General features: G+C 46.2%; 1 protein-coding gene across 1 annotated transcript; it reads right to left on the reverse strand.

Moving 5' to 3' along the window:
- Positions 1-425: 425 nt before the first annotated feature.
- Vps11 (VPS11 core subunit of CORVET and HOPS complexes) lies at positions 426-14960 on the reverse strand. The gene is made up of 16 exons (XM_055622174.1): positions 14717-14960; positions 12996-13140; positions 12776-12911; positions 11789-11952; positions 10928-11175; positions 9481-9682; positions 8963-9114; positions 8201-8387; positions 7643-7789; positions 7344-7532; positions 7089-7250; positions 6461-6600; positions 6170-6372; positions 5892-6063; positions 1319-1541; positions 426-895 (listed from the first exon to the last, which is right to left on the reverse strand). The coding sequence occupies exons 1-16, from the start codon at positions 14905-14907 to the stop codon at positions 731-733; spliced, it is 2826 nt and encodes a 941-aa protein (XP_055478149.1). The 5' UTR covers positions 14908-14960; the 3' UTR covers positions 426-730.
- Positions 14961-17093: the final 2133 nt, after the last annotated feature.

Raw genomic sequence — 17093 nt, forward strand, 5'->3', positions numbered from 1 at the left:
GTGAGGGCTGCTCCTAACCTGTGATCCTCCTGCCTCAGTTTGTTTACCAGTGTATGCCACCACACCAGGCCTCTAGGCCTTCTGAAGAGGTTCTTCACAAGGCTGGTGGTATATAGTTTTGTGATGTACTTGACCTGTGTTTAAGACCCAACACAATGAAACTTGAGTGAGCTTAATTTTACTAGATGTCCCACCAACTACTGAGCAAACCAGAAGACTTCAGGCAGGAAACTAGAACTCAGGAGGTTCTCAGATATAAATTCCAGTCACCTGAGGGCAAGGTGTGATGGTATACGCCTTTAATCCCAGACTCAGAAGAAGCAGGAGGATCTTTGGGAGTTTGAGGCCAGCCTAGGCTACACAGTGAGACCCTGTCTCAAAAAAACAAACAAACAAGCAAAAACACCTGAAAAGTCTCCATAAAATATTCTTCAACCCTCATGTTATACTCTTTTATTTATAGGCTCTGAGAGCAAGGACCCAAGCACAGCCTGGTGCCCTTGAATAGAGAACAAAGCAGCTATTGTCCACAGAGAGGTTGCTGAGGTGCCCTTCCATACTAGTGTGGGATACTCTATATTGCTGGTCAGCAGTAGGGATGACAGCCTGGCAAAAGGAGGAAGCAGGAAAAGCAGATCCCCTTCTTGAGTCCTGAGGGTCTGGAACTGGTCATGTCTGCTACCATAGCTCGCCTCTGTGTCTGTGCTTCAGGGCCCTGGGCCCTGCTTAATTATGTTCCCCTCCTGGAGTGCATTAGCAGGTCCCGCTGCAGCCCAGCCTCTAGGCTGGAGGTCAGTCTGGCTGTAGGAGGGTCAGTCAGCAGAGTCAACTTGTTGAAAACTCCTCGGCCAAAGTAGTCAGCGATCACAGAGAAGCTATCATTCGAACACTTGAGCTAGAAGGAAAGAGGAGGAATTAGACCTACAGTGCTCACATGCTAACTGAAAAGGAAACAAATCCTCTGGTACTCTGAGGACTGTGACACTGATGGTGTGCGTGCTCGCATACGCATACACATACTCATACGCCCACGCAGGAGGGCACGTGCGCGCGCACACACACACACACAGACACACACACACACACACACACACACACACACACACACACGTACGCACACGAGGAGCGCTACTGATGGAGGCCAGAAGAGGGCATCAGACACCATGGACCTGGATCACAGGTCCTCCTGTGATGTGAGCCTCCTGATATGTGGGTGATGGGAAACTAACTCAGGTCTTCCAGAGAGCAGGAAATGTGCTTTACTGAGCCCTCTCCAGACCACCCTGTCCCCAACCCTTTTGAACCTGCTCATGCCCACCTGATGCTGGAACTGATCGTGGAGATCTCGTTTCTGTTCCTGGGCCCGGATCATATCCATCACCTTCCGGTTCTCAGGGAGGCAGGTGGGGCAGTCAGCATCGCTTTCTGAGTAACTCTCAAAGCAATGTTGGTGGAAGGAGTGGCCACACAGGAAGTGGACTGAAGGCAGCTCCAAGGCACTGTTACAGATGCTGCACTTGGTCTTCTGGAAAATCTTTGGACTACAGGCAGGAAACAAAAACAGTGGCAAAGAGTGACGGCAGGGCACGCACCCAGTGGAGAGAGGAAACAGGATGTACAAGGTCCCTGTGAAGGTCAGAAACCCTGCCTGGTCTTATCACCCAAAGGGAGTCAAACAGGGACAAAGGCTCCAACCTGGAGTGAAGTTTGTGAGGGCAAGATACCAGGCAGGTAAACTTGGCCCTCCTTTCAACCCGCCAAACCCTCTTCAAGGAGCCTTTCCTGCCCACTTCATCTGAAACTGTGGCACACATTCGCCACAGGGGAAGGAGATGCAGACCTAGTTTAGTAGCAGAGTGTTTGCACCCCAGGGCCTGCAGTCAATCTCCTATCATGGCATTTACACCCCGCCCCCCACACCCGGCCAGACAAACACACTTACACACTTTATTCTTTTCTGTTTGTAATTATTTTTAAAAGATTTTACCTAGCTTTATTTCTATTTTATGTATATAAATTTTTTTTCTGTATATGTATGTGTACCACAGGTGAGAGGAGAGTGATAGATCTCCTGGAACTAAAGTTATATATTGCTGTGAGCCACCATATGAATGCTGTGAATCAAACCCAGGTCCTTTCCAAAAACAGCAAGTGCTTTTAACCACTAAGCCATCTTCTAGCCCTCTCCTGACACTTTTTTTAAGATTTCTTTTGTAAATTATGTGCACATTAGTTCTGGGCTCTGTTAGGCAGGAGTTAGTTGGATTCCCTGGAGCTGGAGTTACAGGTAGTTGAGTAACTGACATGAGTGCTGGGAAGTGAATCTGAGACCTCAGCAAGAATAGGACATGCTCTTAATCACTGAGCCACTTCTCAGCCCCTTCTTTCTCCATTCCTTTCTCAGAATTTACAACCATCTCAAACACTGTAGCCGCCTTCCTATTTTTTTCTAGATTCTTTCATGTGTATGTGTGTGCCTGAGCGGATGTGTGTATGTGTTCCCCTGGAGTGCGGATGCCTGCAGAGGTCAGAAGACATCAAATTCCCTGGAGCTGGAGTCACAGGCAGTTGTAAGCCATCTGATGTGGGTGCTGGGAACTAAACCCAGGTCCTCTGCAAGCACAGCAAGCACTCTTAACTGCTGACCCATCTCCACAGCCATGACTCTCCTTATTTAAAGTGTTTACAGTATGTTTCAAGGACAGAAGGTCCAAGAAGGCAGGGTTACGTGTCTGTGTTATTCATGAAAGGCTTCAGACATAATAAAGGCTGAGTAGGATGAAGAAACCATTCATAATGAACATTTTACAAATAACAGGCAGAACAGACAGAACACTGGATAGCTGGGCATAAATGCTTATAGTCCCAGCACTTTAGGAAGAGTAAGGAGTCCAGGGCCAGCCTCAGCTACACCTGACTGTCTCAAACAAAAAACCCCTAAAGATTCAACACTCAAGAATAATTTCTATGATTGATAATTCTATCCAGGCATGATGGCTTCTTCCTGCAATCCCAGCACTTAGGAGGATGAAGCAGAGAGTCTGCTTTGAGTGTGTCTCAAAAATAAAGCAAAATATGGGCTGGAGAGGTGGCTCAGATGTTAAGAACACTGGCTTCTCTTCTAAAGGACCTCAGTTCAATTCCCAGCACCAACACAGCACCTGTCTGTAACTACAGCTCCAGATCCAACATCCTCACTCAGATATGCAAAACACCAGTGCATATAAAAAGTAAAATGAAAAAAAATAAACAAAAACAAACCAAGCCTAGTGGAACAGGCCTATATAACAGCTATTGCGAAGACTAAGGCAGTGGAATCAGCAGTTCATGATCAGCCTGGCCTACATATGTGTGCAAGAAGAGGCGAGGTAACTTTTTTGTGTGTGTGTTTCGAGACAGGGTTTCTTTTTGTGTAGCCTTGGCTTCCAGGACTTACTTTGTAGACCAGGCTGGCTTCAAACTCAGTGATCCCCCTGCCTCTGCCTCCCTGAGTGTTAGGGTTAAAGGCATGCACCACCACACCCAAGGCTAGGTAACTTAGTGAAACCCTGTCACAAAACTAAAAAGGGCGGTGGTAAGATCACTCAGCAGATAAAAGTCCTTGCTGTGCAAGCCTGACATTTGAGCTTTAGCCCTGGAACCCATGTGGAAAAGAGAGATGTGGTAGTACAAACCTGTGATTCCAGCACACCTAGAAGTGGAAACTTGTGGGTCAGGTAGACTGGAGTATGCAGCACGGCAGAAATAAGAGAGAGAGAACCTACCTCGACAAGGCAAGAATTACTGAAAGGAGTCCTCTGACTCCACACCTCCCTGTGGTACACATTCACCCACATTTACACACAAAACAAAAATAAAATGATTGCTTTTGAGATTGCTGAGGGTACAGCTTAGTGGCACCATGCTGGCCTCACACTTAAGTGGCTCTGGGTTCAATCTCCAGAACTGCTGCAAGCAAAAATTTCAAAATTTAAATTATCTATTTCCTGCACTTTCTAAAAATCAAATTGTACTTCAGAACCTCTTCACAACTTAAGATGAATGCTCAGAAAAGGTAAATATTGTGTAGGCAGAGAAGTACTGGCCATAAAATAACCTCCCAAGCCCATTAAATAATGACTTAGGGGCTGGAAAGATGGCTCTGCAGCTAAGAGCACAGGCCCTTGCAGAGGACGTGAATTCAGTTCCCAGCACAGATGGTCATGAGGGTGGGGCTCAGAGATGCCTGTAACTAACACCTGGGGTCTGATGCCTCTGTCATCTGCAGGCACCTGCACTCAAGCACACATACTCACACACACATGTACATAATTTAAGTATACAAACAAATAATTTAAAAAGAGTAATATGTATGGTCAAGCACATATTCTTTTTTGTTTTGTTGTTTTTCAAGACAGGGTTTCTCTGTGTAGCGTAGGCTGGCCTCGAACTCAGAGCAATCTGCCTGCCTCTGCTTTCCCGACTGCCAGGATTACAGACCTGGGCCACAGCACCCAGCTCACATATTCCTTTCCAAGAGAACCTGAGTTTAGTTCCCAGCTTCTACATTAAAGGGTCTGTAACTCTAGTTCCAAGAGATTCAACAGTGTCTCTAGCCTCTTATTCAAGCACAAGCACATTCATGCACACTTTGTAAACATACACTAAAATCTTTAAAATTAAGATTTATAGCTAGGCATGGTGTCACAACCCTTTAATCTTAGCAGTCAAGAGGCAGAAGCAAGTGGATCCACGTGTGTGTTCCACGTCAGTGTAGTCTACACAGGGATTTCCAGGGCAGCTAGGGCTATATAGACAGATCCTGTCTCAAAACAAAACAAAAAAGGGGTGGGGAGAGGTTATATAATTGTTTCTGTTATTTTTTATAAATGTTTGTTTCTCTACTTCTCTCTTAATCCGGCTATCAAACAAATAATTGAGACTCTGTAATTGTTTTTTAATCATAAGCTTCACACCACAGTGACTGAGCAGTCACTACTCTATTCTTCACCCTTGAAGCTCATCTGGTCTCCCAGCACACATCCCAGGATACTTGCACTTTGTAGCTTTCCTGCTGGGCTCTCTCTCCTGTGTCTCCTGGACCCTTGACCCTGCTGAATTTCCCTGCTCTAATTTCTAACTACTCCTCCCCTGTCTGCAGGAAGTCTAGCCTTATTCTCTACCCTTCTCAGCAACTGGCTGTAACCTCCTTTACTGACATATCAGGGGACCATTTTGGAGCAGAGTTTATACAACCTCCCCCCCCCCACCCCCAGAGCTGAGGACCAAACCCAGGGCCTTGCAATTGCTAGGCAAGCACTCTACCACTGAGCTAAATCCCCAACCCCAGAGTTTATACAAACTTAAGACAAGAGATTATCAGAACAAGGCTTATAACCAGATGCCAGAGATACAGAAATCAGCAGCTGAATTACACAATAACCTTATGCCTACACATAATCATTTTTTTTTTTTTTAGAATTCATTAAAATATCTTCAGAGGGCTGGGGGTGTATAGTTTCAGTGGTAAAGTGGGCACCCAGCATGTGCAAGAGGCCCTGGAGCAGGGCTTTTCAACCCTCCTAATGCTGTGACCCTTTAATACAGCTCCTCATGTTGTGGTGACCCCCACCACAAATTTGTTCTTGTTGCTACTTAATAACTGTAATTGCTGCCTGTTATGAATTGTAATGTAAATATCTGATATGCAGGATATTTGGTATGTGACCTTCAAGGGGATCACAACCCACAGGTTGAGAAGTAATACTTGAGATTAATCCTTGAAGAAGGAAAAAAGGAAGAAAGAAAAAGGGAGCATGCAACAGCACACTCACAGCCGCACACTGACTGACAGCCGCACACTCACAGCCAAGTCATCCCCCGCACCACCCCTCACATCCCAGCATGGCTACCTCGCCTTGAGCTCCTGGATTTCCTGCCGGATGCGTGTGGTCTCCTCTCTGTACCGCCTCACCCGAAGCTCATCCTGCGCAATCTGCTGGCTCTGTTTCTGCAGTTTTTGAACCAGGTAATCTCGGATGATGGACAGGGTAGCTGTGGAGTTGTGGGCCAGGGTCTGTACCACTGAGATCGGGGGCCAAGAGGAAATACATAATGAACCAAGAGCACTGGCTGCACAGAGCCCGCAACTGCCGCAGCCTGCCCTCCACCTGCCTGTCCTCGTAAGTACCTAGGAGAGGCGGCATGAGGCTCTTGTTCTCAATATGCTTGAGCACAGCTGCCACATACTCTTTGCAGTCTTCTTCCTTGCGGGCGAAGTAGCTAAGGGCCTGCTCCCACAGAGAGGGGTCCTGCTCCCCATGGCGCTCACACACAGCAATCACCTGCCGGTACTGCTCATGCTGCATGTGGTAATGCATGATCTGCTGGAACCTGGGACCAGGAGAGGGGCACACCTCAGTGGCTGTCCCTGGAAATCACCTGGGATCTTCCCTTTCCCAAGGGTCCCCCAAACTCTTACAGCTTCCCCTGCTCATAGAGGTAGAGGACGCCATCCTGGAAGTCATGCATCTGGCACAGGACCAGCGCCTTGTCAAACACATCACAGAATCTGCCACTCTTCAGCAGGGAGATGGCCTCTGCATGAAGTTTCTCCTTGGCCTGCAGGAGAAAATGGTTGGGCTGTTATTCATCAGAGGGCACAAGGTCTTTTACACAAGGTAGATCAAATGCCTCTCTCAGTCCAATTTCCCATCACTAAAGCCCCTTTAGCCCCAGAGGTGAGGTGCTATTCTCTAAATCAGCAGCACTCAACCGCAGGTCATAACCTCTTTGGAAAACCTCTATCTCCAAAGACATTTATATTAGATAGTTTATAAAAGGCAGCAAAATTACAGTTATGAAGTAGCAACAAAAATAGTTTTATGGTGGGGATCACGACAACATGAGGAGCTGTATGAAAGGGTCATGGTGTTAGGAAGATCTAAATAAAGGAACAAAAGGCAGCCACACAGCTGGAGAATAGGCATACGAGGAACGAGCTTGTCTTTATTCACTGCTAGGGAAGGCGCTCATCCTCACATGCTAGACCAGCGAGCACCCCAGCTGTCTTCTTTCCAGCACCTCCCATGGCTCTGGCCAGGAGTTACCTGTGGTTCCTTCTCATGGGCCCAGTTCTGCAGCCGAAGCTCCAAGAGTGTGTCATAGATACCCTGAGGTGAGTCTGGCTGCACTTCACTCATGTGCTCCAGGAAGGCTTTCAGCTCTCTTGGGTTGTTTGCAAAGATGGGGATGAACTCCTCAGAGTTGGCCTAGGATGGGGGAAAGAAAGAGGTGAGGTGGTTCAGTGCTCACAGGCCTCTAAGGTGATCCCTGCTATTCAAAACTGCTTCCCCAGGTCTCACCTGGCAGCCTGGAGCCTCCCGATCGCCTCGGCCTTCCAGACTGGGCCGATAGTCAGTACAGAGTCCTTTCAGCAACTGGGTTGTCTGCTCTGGTATGTGGTGCATGAGAATCTTGCCATAGCGTTTCATGTTACTTTCTGCCTGCTCAAAAGGCAGCTTACCAATATACTGAAGGGCTTCCTGATAGTTCTGTGGAGAGGTAGAAAGTGAAATAGTGGTCCCCCCTACCAGGATGCATTTTTGTCATTCCCAGTATGTCCTCAAAGCTGTATTCTGCCCAAAGCAAGAACCTCACCCACCTTAATGTCCTCTAGCTGAATCTTCAAGTACCACTCATGATGTGCGTGGTTCTCAGCCAGATAGAGGGCATGAGAGTAGTAACCAGCCTGCCGGAGGACCTTGATGGCTGTCTCCACATCAAAATGCACCTCACTCTCACTCTTCGTCTGACAACAAGACATTAAACAAAACTATTTGCACAGAAGTAACTACAGAAGGGGGATAAACAGGCATCAGACACTAAGGGATGTTTCTAATTACAATTACAACCTGGCTTTGAAAACATGCTAGACAGACTCTTGTAACTTCTGCTTAAAGACCCAAGGCTTTCCTCTGTCCCTATCATTAGAAAGACATTTCTAGGGACTGAGGGCTTCTTTAGTGGCACTTCCTGCGCTTCAGAGCCATGGAATGTTCTAGACAGCTAGCAGGAGCAGCTATTCTTTATAGAGGAAAGAGCGCTGGTTCCCAAATAAAACTGGTCTTCTGCTTTCCTATGTCTTGTTGAAGAACAGCAAGTCCCGGTAAAGCCACTAGGGCCTCCTAGGAATCATTCCATATATAACACCATGCTTCACCTTGATGAATTCCTCCAACTTGGAGCTGTCCTTGAGCTTAGTATAGCAGTTCAGAAGCAGGGTGGTATGATCCGCATTAGCCAGGGATTGTCGATGCAGAGTCTGTAGGTAAGCAGTCAAGTTGTGGATGCGCTGGGCATCTAGAAACTTACGGATCACATAGGACGGCTCCAGCTTTCCAATGGTTCTAGGAAAACGTCAGTATCATCAGGATTAGAGGGCTCTGTAAAGTCAGCTGCACAGGGATCACTGCAGACCTGTTCCTGGATCTTGGGTAGTCCACCTCTAACAGAGGCAAGGTGATATGAGTGACTCTAGGCTTCCTATAAGCCACTCTGTGTAAGGTCCACACACTGGTTCTTTTGATCTTGCTGTTTTTGAGGCAAGGTCTCCTTATGTAGACATGGCTGCCTTGGGAAATTGTTATCTAGACCAGGCTGGCCTTGAAATCACAGAGATTCCCCCTACCTCTGCCTCCCAAGCACTAGGATATAAGGCTGTGCCACCATGCTGGGTCTTGTGTTTTCAGAGAGGTTCACTGTTTAGTACAGACTAGTCCTGAACTCACAGTCCTCCTGCTTCAGTCCTGGGACTACAGCCCTGCATCACCATGCCCAGCTGTCCTCTCACTGGTAACACCAGTTTCCATAGGAAGAGTGAACACCCCCTACTTCTACCCTCACCTCCAGCATGGGTTTCAGCAATAGAGCTAGCTCCCTGTTCTGTACCCAGAGCTACATCCCACAGCACATGCAGACTAACCGGATATACTGCTGAACAGCTCCATCATGGTTGCCCTTGCTGTAGAGATGGTCTCCGTACTGCATGAAGATTTGAGCCAGCCCATCGCTGTCCAGATGTTGACTCTTAGCCAGGTTAATTGCCATCTCAAATAGATTCTTCTTAAAGAGCATCTAAAAGAAGAGAGATTAGAACATTAGTAGAAGCAGTATTAGGAGTCTAGCCTCCCAAAATGTACCCACAATAAACACAGTAGACAGTCCTAGACTTATAGTATGCCTACAGTCTAGACAAAGACCTCACCTCAAGATAACCCCAAGCCCAACCCCAACATCACCTCATCTACAGGTCTCTGTAAACACAGAGGGCTGGCCTAGTTCCCAACCATTACTTCCCTCCAAGGCCACACCCTAGACTCTAAGGAAACTGAGGAAGGCTGTGACCCAAAGGAAAGTCACCCAGCCCAGGTGACCTAAGAAACCCAATCCCACGGCTACTTCTAGATGCTTGTGCCAGCTCTGAGAACCTGGCGGCCTTGCCTCCAGTTTGGTCTGTGTGTCCTTCTCCTGCAATGCGTGGACCCGCCCATCCCGCGTCAGCACGTACAGGGAGCCCCACTCAGCGAGCACATCCACCACATCCTCAAAAACAGCGCTGTAGGCTATGAACTTGTTGCACAGGTCATAGATGTTGAGAATTTGCTTGTCAGAGTTCTGTGGGTCCCTGCCAGTAAACTCCGACCTGCGCAGGAAAGAAAAGTACCCACTATTTAGACCACCTCTGTCTCAGTCCTCTTATGGTTCCTTCCCACGACAACTATGGTGCTGCCCCATTCCAGCAATCACCTCATTGGCCCCTCCAGCAGCTCATCTCATACATGCAGAATTGTGCTGACAGCTGTGGAAAAGAACACATAATCCTGGGCTTATCCTTTAGCATCCTATCATTAATCCCAGCCAACAGAGTAGAAAAAAAATCAAACATTCAGATGTACACTCACTTAACAAAAACTCACCCAATGTATGGTATGTTGGACAATATGCTTGGTACTGAATGAAAACAATCCAAGAGGCTGGGAGAGGGATCTGTGGAAAATGTGCTTGCAAGCACGAGGACCTCAGTTCAATCCTTAGATCCCACATTTAAAACAAAACAAAAAACAATCCAGGTACAGGGGTTGGAGAGATGGCTCGGTAGTTAAGAGCACTTACTGCTCTTTCAGAGGACCCCAGTCCAGTTCCCAGCACCCACATCTGGTGGCTCACAGCCACCTCTAACTCTAAGGGATTGGATGCCTCTGACCTCCAGAGCACTTCCATACGTGTACACAAAATTCATACACATAATTAAAGACAAAAAAAGTAAAACAACAGGTGCGGTGGCATGCTTGGGCCAGGGAAGTGGGTACAGGAAGGTCCTAAGGCCTCGCTGGTTGTCAGCCTGCAGGCCAGCTTAGTCTAACTGGTGAGCTTCAGACTAGTCAGAGACTGTCTTCAAAACAAAGTGGATAGTGCCTAAGCAATAATACCTAAGGTTGTCCCCTGGCTGCCACACACATAGGCATATACATGTAGCCCCCACATGAACATATATACACACACAAACCCAAGAGGAAGTGTTCTCACTATGCAAAAGACCCAGCATTCCCTTTCCAGTGCTCTGGAAAATGTATGCCATATGCTTCCGAGCAGTTAGCAGTTCCTCTGACATTTAGTCCTTTCTGGTTCTGTCTTAGCCAAAGAGTAAAAAAAAATCCCAGGTCAGACTCCCTGAAAAATCTACACTTACACACGATTTTTACAGCAGATGTCTCCAGCAAAAACACACTTGTCAGTAAAAAATGGCTAGCTAAATCTAGGTGGGAGAGCAACCTACATAAAACTCAAGTGACAGACTGGTTGGGTCCAGGCATGAGGATTTAAAAAATACGATAGTTCTGGTGAATAAGTCTAGTCCTCTCCTTTTCCCTCTTCCCTCAAGTCTTACTTGGGAGAGACCTTTCGGTCACGGGAGACGATGACAAGGTAGCCTCTGAACCAGTGTGCGATGAGCTTGTGGCCCTCAAAGGCAAAGCAGGGCCCGCGCTCATCTGGCTGGTAAAGGTAGACACACTCATCCCCAGCAACGATGAACTGCAGGTCCTGAGAAGGGTCACTCAGGGCCGAGCAGCGCAGGCCACAACCATGGGTGTCCAACTCCACACGAGGGTAGTCTTTTCCAGAAACTATATAGGACTGCCAGAGGTAAAAGAAAGTTAACAGGCTCCCTTTGAAGAGGCAGCACCTAAGCCTTCCTACAGACATTCCCACTTCTATTCTCACCTTTTCCCCACTTAGCATTCTATTTCCCATCAGCAACTTGCCTTGTCCATCACCATCACCTAGCTACTAGATAAAAGTACTGTGAGACCCTATTCTCTTTCCTGTTATACTATCATAAGCTATCACCAGAATCATGCAACTTAAAGAAATGCAATGATTCTTTTCTGTCTTATCAAACTGTATTCCTAGGTTGGGGAGGCAGGTCAGCGACAGTATAAGCAGTGTAAACACAAGGCTCTAGGCTTTGTCCCTGGTACCAAACACTTTCCAAAGGCAGCGCCCACTGCCTGTAACTCTAGAAACTACCAGGAACCAGCGTTAAAGCTACCTGTCTGTGTCTGACAGGTGAGAGCAGAGTTCTTCTCCTAAGTTTCTACATGAAGAAATAGTATTAAACTTGGCAAATGGCTGAACGCTCTATGTTAAAATATTTAAGATTCCCCAACCTCTAGTTAGGCCCTTACCCTAGTTCCCTGAGCATCAGAGAACCCTTGCTGGTTCCCCTTGAGTGAGAGCTTAATCATACCTGAACATTTTCAGTTGTCACAACAAACAAGTGCGTGGTCTTTCCTGCTTGGCGAAAGGCCAGTCCAGTAACAGGATAGTTGCCCTTGTGCAAAATCTGGGTCTTGCTATGCCGGTCCCGGGTGATATCTCCCTTGTTCAAAGTAACACTGCCATCTGTGAAACCTGAAAGCAGAAAGCAGTATTTCAGTATGGAGGTAAAGATAAGGACATGGACAGAGATAAGGCCACTGAGGCACTCATAAGAAAGACAAACTTTCGCTTCGTACCTGCACCATCATTAATTAACATGGTAACCTCAGTGTCTGTATTCACTCACTCGCTTTTCTTTTTTCTTTCTTTCATTTAGACAAGGTTTCTCTACACAGCCCTGGCTGTCCTCTAAATTGCCATGTAACCAGGCTAGTCTCAAACTCAGAGATTTAATTACCTCCGCCTCCTGAGTGCTGGGATTAAGGGAGTACACCATCATGCCCACCCATTCACTGACTCCTTTTCAAAGAACAAAAGTATCTTCCCATTATTAATTTTAATAAATCTTAAGAGGTCAGGTCAACAACACATATGAACTACAAAAAGTACTTCACAGAAAATGTATTTAATAATCTAGGAATGGGGGCTGGAGAGATGGCTCAGTGGTTAAGAGCACTGGCTGTTCTTCCGGAGGCCCCAGCACCCACATGGTAGCTCACAGCTGTCTGGTGTTCTAGTTCTGTGGAACCAGAAACCCTCAAATAGACATCCATGTAAACAAAACACCAATAAGCATAAAATAAAAATAAATCTTTTTTGTTGTTTCGTTTTTTCAAGACAGGGTTTCTCTGTTTCCTTGGCTTCACTTTGTAGATCAAGCCAGCCTCGAACTCAGAGATATGCCTGCCTCGTCCTTCCTGAGTGCTGGTATTAAAGGTGTGTACCAGCACACCTTTATAAATAAATCATTTAAGCACAGCTTAAATAAATCATTTTTTTTTTTAAATCTGCTTACCAATGGCCATAAAGTTGAGATTTTCATGGACTGTCAAACAAGACACAACAGTTGGTTCTGTTCCTGGGATGGCAGGAAAGATTCGAGTGCAGAGCGGATTGCCACCGTCCCTCTTTTCCAGGTTCCAGATCTTTACCTGGGAATAGGCCACAGACACTGAGTGTTAGTTTCCAACCCAAAGCTAATCCTAGGCTTCCGATCTTTCTTTCCTGGGACTTACCAGGGGGTTAATACCCTCTTCATCCTCTCCAACTGATGCCAGAATATTGTGCTGCTTCAGTTGATATAGGTGCGTCACCCGTAGTTTGTAGGCCTGGAACCCTGTAAGCTGCAGGGAACGTGGCAAGAACCAGATCTGGCCTTCCATATGTGCAGGGTAGTCAAGGAGCCTCCTTTCTGAGGAGTGCCGTGTCCCACCCTCTTATCTATGGCTTTATAGATAAAGCATGGCTTATCCCATGCTTTAAGTTACCTGCAGTCAATCAAACTCAGAAAGTATTACTATAGAACAATGAGGAATTAAAATATTTTACGAGAAGCCCTTCTCAGGAGAGGAGGCAAGAGGGTTAGAAGCACAAAGTCATCCTTGGCTATATGTGAGCTAAATGAGATTTTGTGTTGAAAAATGTAAAAAGGGGGCTGGAGACATGGCTCAGAGGTTAAGAGCACTGGCTGCTCTTCCTAGAGGTCCTGAGTTCAATTCTCAGCAACCACATGGTGGCTCATACTCACCTATAATAAGATCGGGTGCCCCTCTTCTGGTGCAGGTGTATGTGGAGGCAGAACACAGCACACATAATAAATAAATATTTTTTAAAAGAGGAAATAAAACACGCACGCACACACACACATCTTAAGAAAGATCACAGACACACAACTTCAATTATAAGATACTATTAGGACTTCTGTTTTAGAATTATTGTTGCTAATTTCTTACTGGGGTTAATTTAGAAATTAAAGGTCTGGTCAATGTGTGGTCACTGACTTAGCCGTTTTTAATTTACAATGCTACAAAAGTGACACACAGCAGAAATCCTACTTCGAAGGGCTGAGGGGCAGAGCAGAAGACATACACTGAATGGTAAGCCTTTCTAGGCTAGTAATATGGATAATATGCTCTCTTTGGGGACAAGTCTTAATCCCAGTGCTCTGGAAACAGAGACAGGCAGATCTCTGTGAGTTCAAGGCCAGCCTAGTTTATATGTTGAGACCATGTCCAATTTTTTCTTAAAAAGATACGCTATTGTGATGTTTGGCAAATTTAGCTTCCTGTCAGCAATGGAGTCAGAACACCGATACGGTACAGTGTACTCTGCTGCTATTTAGACTCATAGACTAGGCATATTAAATGCACTTTGGATGCTAACAATTTCCAGTCATGATGGATTCGCCTAAATGTAACCCCATCGTAAGCTGAGGAACATCTCTACAGAGAAAAGTTGCACCTATGTAGTTTGTCACTGCCTGTGGCTTCAGACATGACCTGGGGGCTCACTATACTTACACCAGAATCTGGAAAACAAGGAACATGCACATAAGTTCTTTAAACATTCCAAGGGCTTTCCCACATATCTTGCGAACAAAGCAAACAAAATCCTTGTCTGATTGGCCTCGTTCCCTACAATATTAGACAGGGAACCTAACACCTTACACACACAATCTTTTGTATTTACTTCTGAGGTGAATGATCCTACCTCTGTCAAACTGGCATTAACAACCTTTTACAGAAAAGGAAACTGAAGCCGAAAGTGAAATGACTTGCCCAGGTCTACTCAGCTGACAAGTTAGAAAACGAAATTCCTTCTTTCCTCCATCAGACCTCAGAAGAGATCTGAGCTCGCGTCTAACTGCGAGTGCGCAAAGCGCCACTGACAGATTCCATTCCAGCTCTAGGGATCTCTGCAGGCATCCTCTGAGGAAAGGGACAGCTCCAAAAGAAGGATATCTCCAAAGACCAGGCTCCCGCGGCCTGAGTCGCAGACAGTGATGCCAGGAGGGAGGCAAAGGAACTTGGAAGCAGTGGATCCAGAGACCGGCGCGGCCCCAGGAGCGGCCCCATCATTACTCAGCGGTTCCTTTACCAGCTCCTTCTCGAAGAAAACGAAGCGCCGCCACTGCAGGTAAGCCGCCATCTTGACCGAGGGCCCCGCCTCCGGAAGCAATGTCACGTGAACTGCACAGGCGAGTCATGTGAGAGGCAGCCTCCGGGAGCATGCGCGCCCAGGCGCTCTTGAGTAGGCGGTGCCTGCTTAGCGCAGCTGACGGGGTGGGGCTTGCTCGGTAGCTCCCCAAGGCTTTGATACGGTTGTTAAGTCAAGGTCCTAACGGTGAGTGACGGCGCGTTCCGAGGCCAGCATCTCATCCACAGCTAGACGGCGTCTCAAAGCTAAAATACTCCGTTCCCTGTGCAGAGAGTAGTGTTTTGGGAAGGCTACCTAATGCATCAGCTTTTTAATTTTTTGGTTTTCTGAGACAGGGTTTCTCTGTGTAGGCTTGGCTGGTCTGGACTAGCTTTGTAGACCAGGCTGTCCTCGAACTCACAGAGATCCGCCTGCTTCTGCTTCCCGAGTGCTGGGATTAAAGGACTGCGCCAGGTTGAAGAGATGGCTCAGTGGTTAAAGAGCTGTCTGCTCTTCCAGAAGTCCTGAGTTCAATTCCCAGCAACCACATGGTGATTCACAACCCTCTATGCTGGGATCTGATGCCCCCTTCTGGCATGTAGGTGCACATGCAGATAGGGCACTCATACATGAATAAAATAAGGACGTTGAGCATTTCTTTAAGGGTTTCTCTGCCACTTGAGGTTCCTCTATTGACAATTCTCTGTTTAGCTCTGCACCCCATTTTTTAATTGGGTTACTTGATTTGTTGCTGTTTAACTTCTTGAGTTCTTTATATATTCTGGATATTAGCCCTCTGTCAGATATAGGGTTGGTGAAGATTCTTTCCCAATCAGCAGGCTGTCATTTTGTTCTGATGACAGTGTCCTTTGCTTTACAGAAGTTTTTTAGTTTCATGAGGTCCCATTTATTGATTGTTGCTCTTAGAGCTGTTGGTGCTGTTGTGCTGTTGGTGTTCTGTTCAGGAAGTTGTCTCCTGTGCCAAAGAGTTCAAGGTTCTTCCCCACTTTTTCTTCTAACAGGTTTAGTGTGTCCGTTTTTATATTGAGGTCTTTGATCCACTTGGATTTTAGTTTTGTGCAGGCCATGGCAGCTCAGTGTCCAAGAGGGTTTCCTAATATAGGAACAGGGGCTGTCTCTGACATGAACTCATGGGCTGGCTCTTTGATCACCTCCACCTGAGGGGGGAGCAGCCTTACCAGTCCACAGAGGAAGACAAAAAAAGCCAGTCCTGGTGAGACCTGATAGACTAGGGTCAGATGGAAGGGGAGGAGGACCTCCCCATCATGGGACTGGAGGAGGGGCATAGGAGAAGAAGAGGGACGGATGGTGGGATTGGGAAGGGAGGGGGCTACAGATGGGATACAAAGTGAATAAACTGTAATTAATAAAAATAAATAAAAATTAAAAAAAAAAAAAGGTATGCTCCACCACCGCCTGGCATGCATCAGCTTTTTAATGCTGTAAAATAGAACTGAAATTAAATACCACCTTTTCGGAAGTGGTTAATAAACAACCCGATCAAATTCAAAGCTTTTTAGATGTATACAACTTTATAAATGAAACTGTGTTATCAATAGGCAACTAGATGGATAGTGTGTAATTTATGTGCAGATCTCTATAGTAAATACATATATTTACTGTCAGAAATCTTACTCCAGGGGACTAGAGAGATGGCTCAAAGGTTAAGAGCACTGGCTGCTTTTCCAAATTCCTAAATTCAATTCCTAGCAGCCATATGGTGGCTCATAAACATCTATAGTGAGATCTGGTGCCCTCTTCTGACCTGCAGGCGCACATGCAGGCAGAACACTGTATAAATAATAAATAAATCTAAAAAAACCAAAAAAATTTACTCTAAAAAGTCTGGAGTTTGTTTATTTGCTCAGGCTTTTGATGAAGGATGTCTCACATTTTGTGACTTTTAGCTTGCTGTGCTTAAATGAGTTAGGTTTTTAACCTGTCAAATATTTTGCATCATAAATGAAAGAAAGCAGCTATGCAAAACCGGTTTTTCAACTGCTGGAAAGGAGAAATAAAAGCTCATGTCTGCCACCAACACATTTTGCAGCAACCTGTGTATTTAATTCAGTTTTGTGCATCTATCAGTGTGTAGCACCTTATATACTCAATGCATATTTATCGAGATGGGAAATACTGCTGAAACAGAAACTCCCAAGATCCTGTTAACCTCCTCA

Source organism: Psammomys obesus, unplaced genomic scaffold, assembly GCF_907164565.1.
Source record: "Psammomys obesus unplaced genomic scaffold, mPsaObe1.curated_primary_1811, whole genome shotgun sequence".
NCBI lineage: Eukaryota > Metazoa > Chordata > Mammalia > Rodentia > Muridae > Psammomys > Psammomys obesus.

Bases quoted from the DNA above. Each gene is read 5' to 3' on its own strand.
- Vps11 (XM_055622174.1), bottom strand. From the start codon at position 14,907: ATGGCGGCTTACCTGCAGTGGCGGCGCTTCGTTTTCTTCGAGAAGGAG. The intron at 13,141-14,716 runs CCTTCTTTTGGA...CCCTGCACATAT, and splicing joins AGCCTGGTCTTTGGAGATAT to GGAAGGCCAGATCTGGTTCT. The intron at 12,912-12,995 runs GTAAGTCCCAGG...GCCTATTCCCAG, and splicing joins AAGAGGGTATTAACCCCCTG to GTAAAGATCTGGAACCTGGA.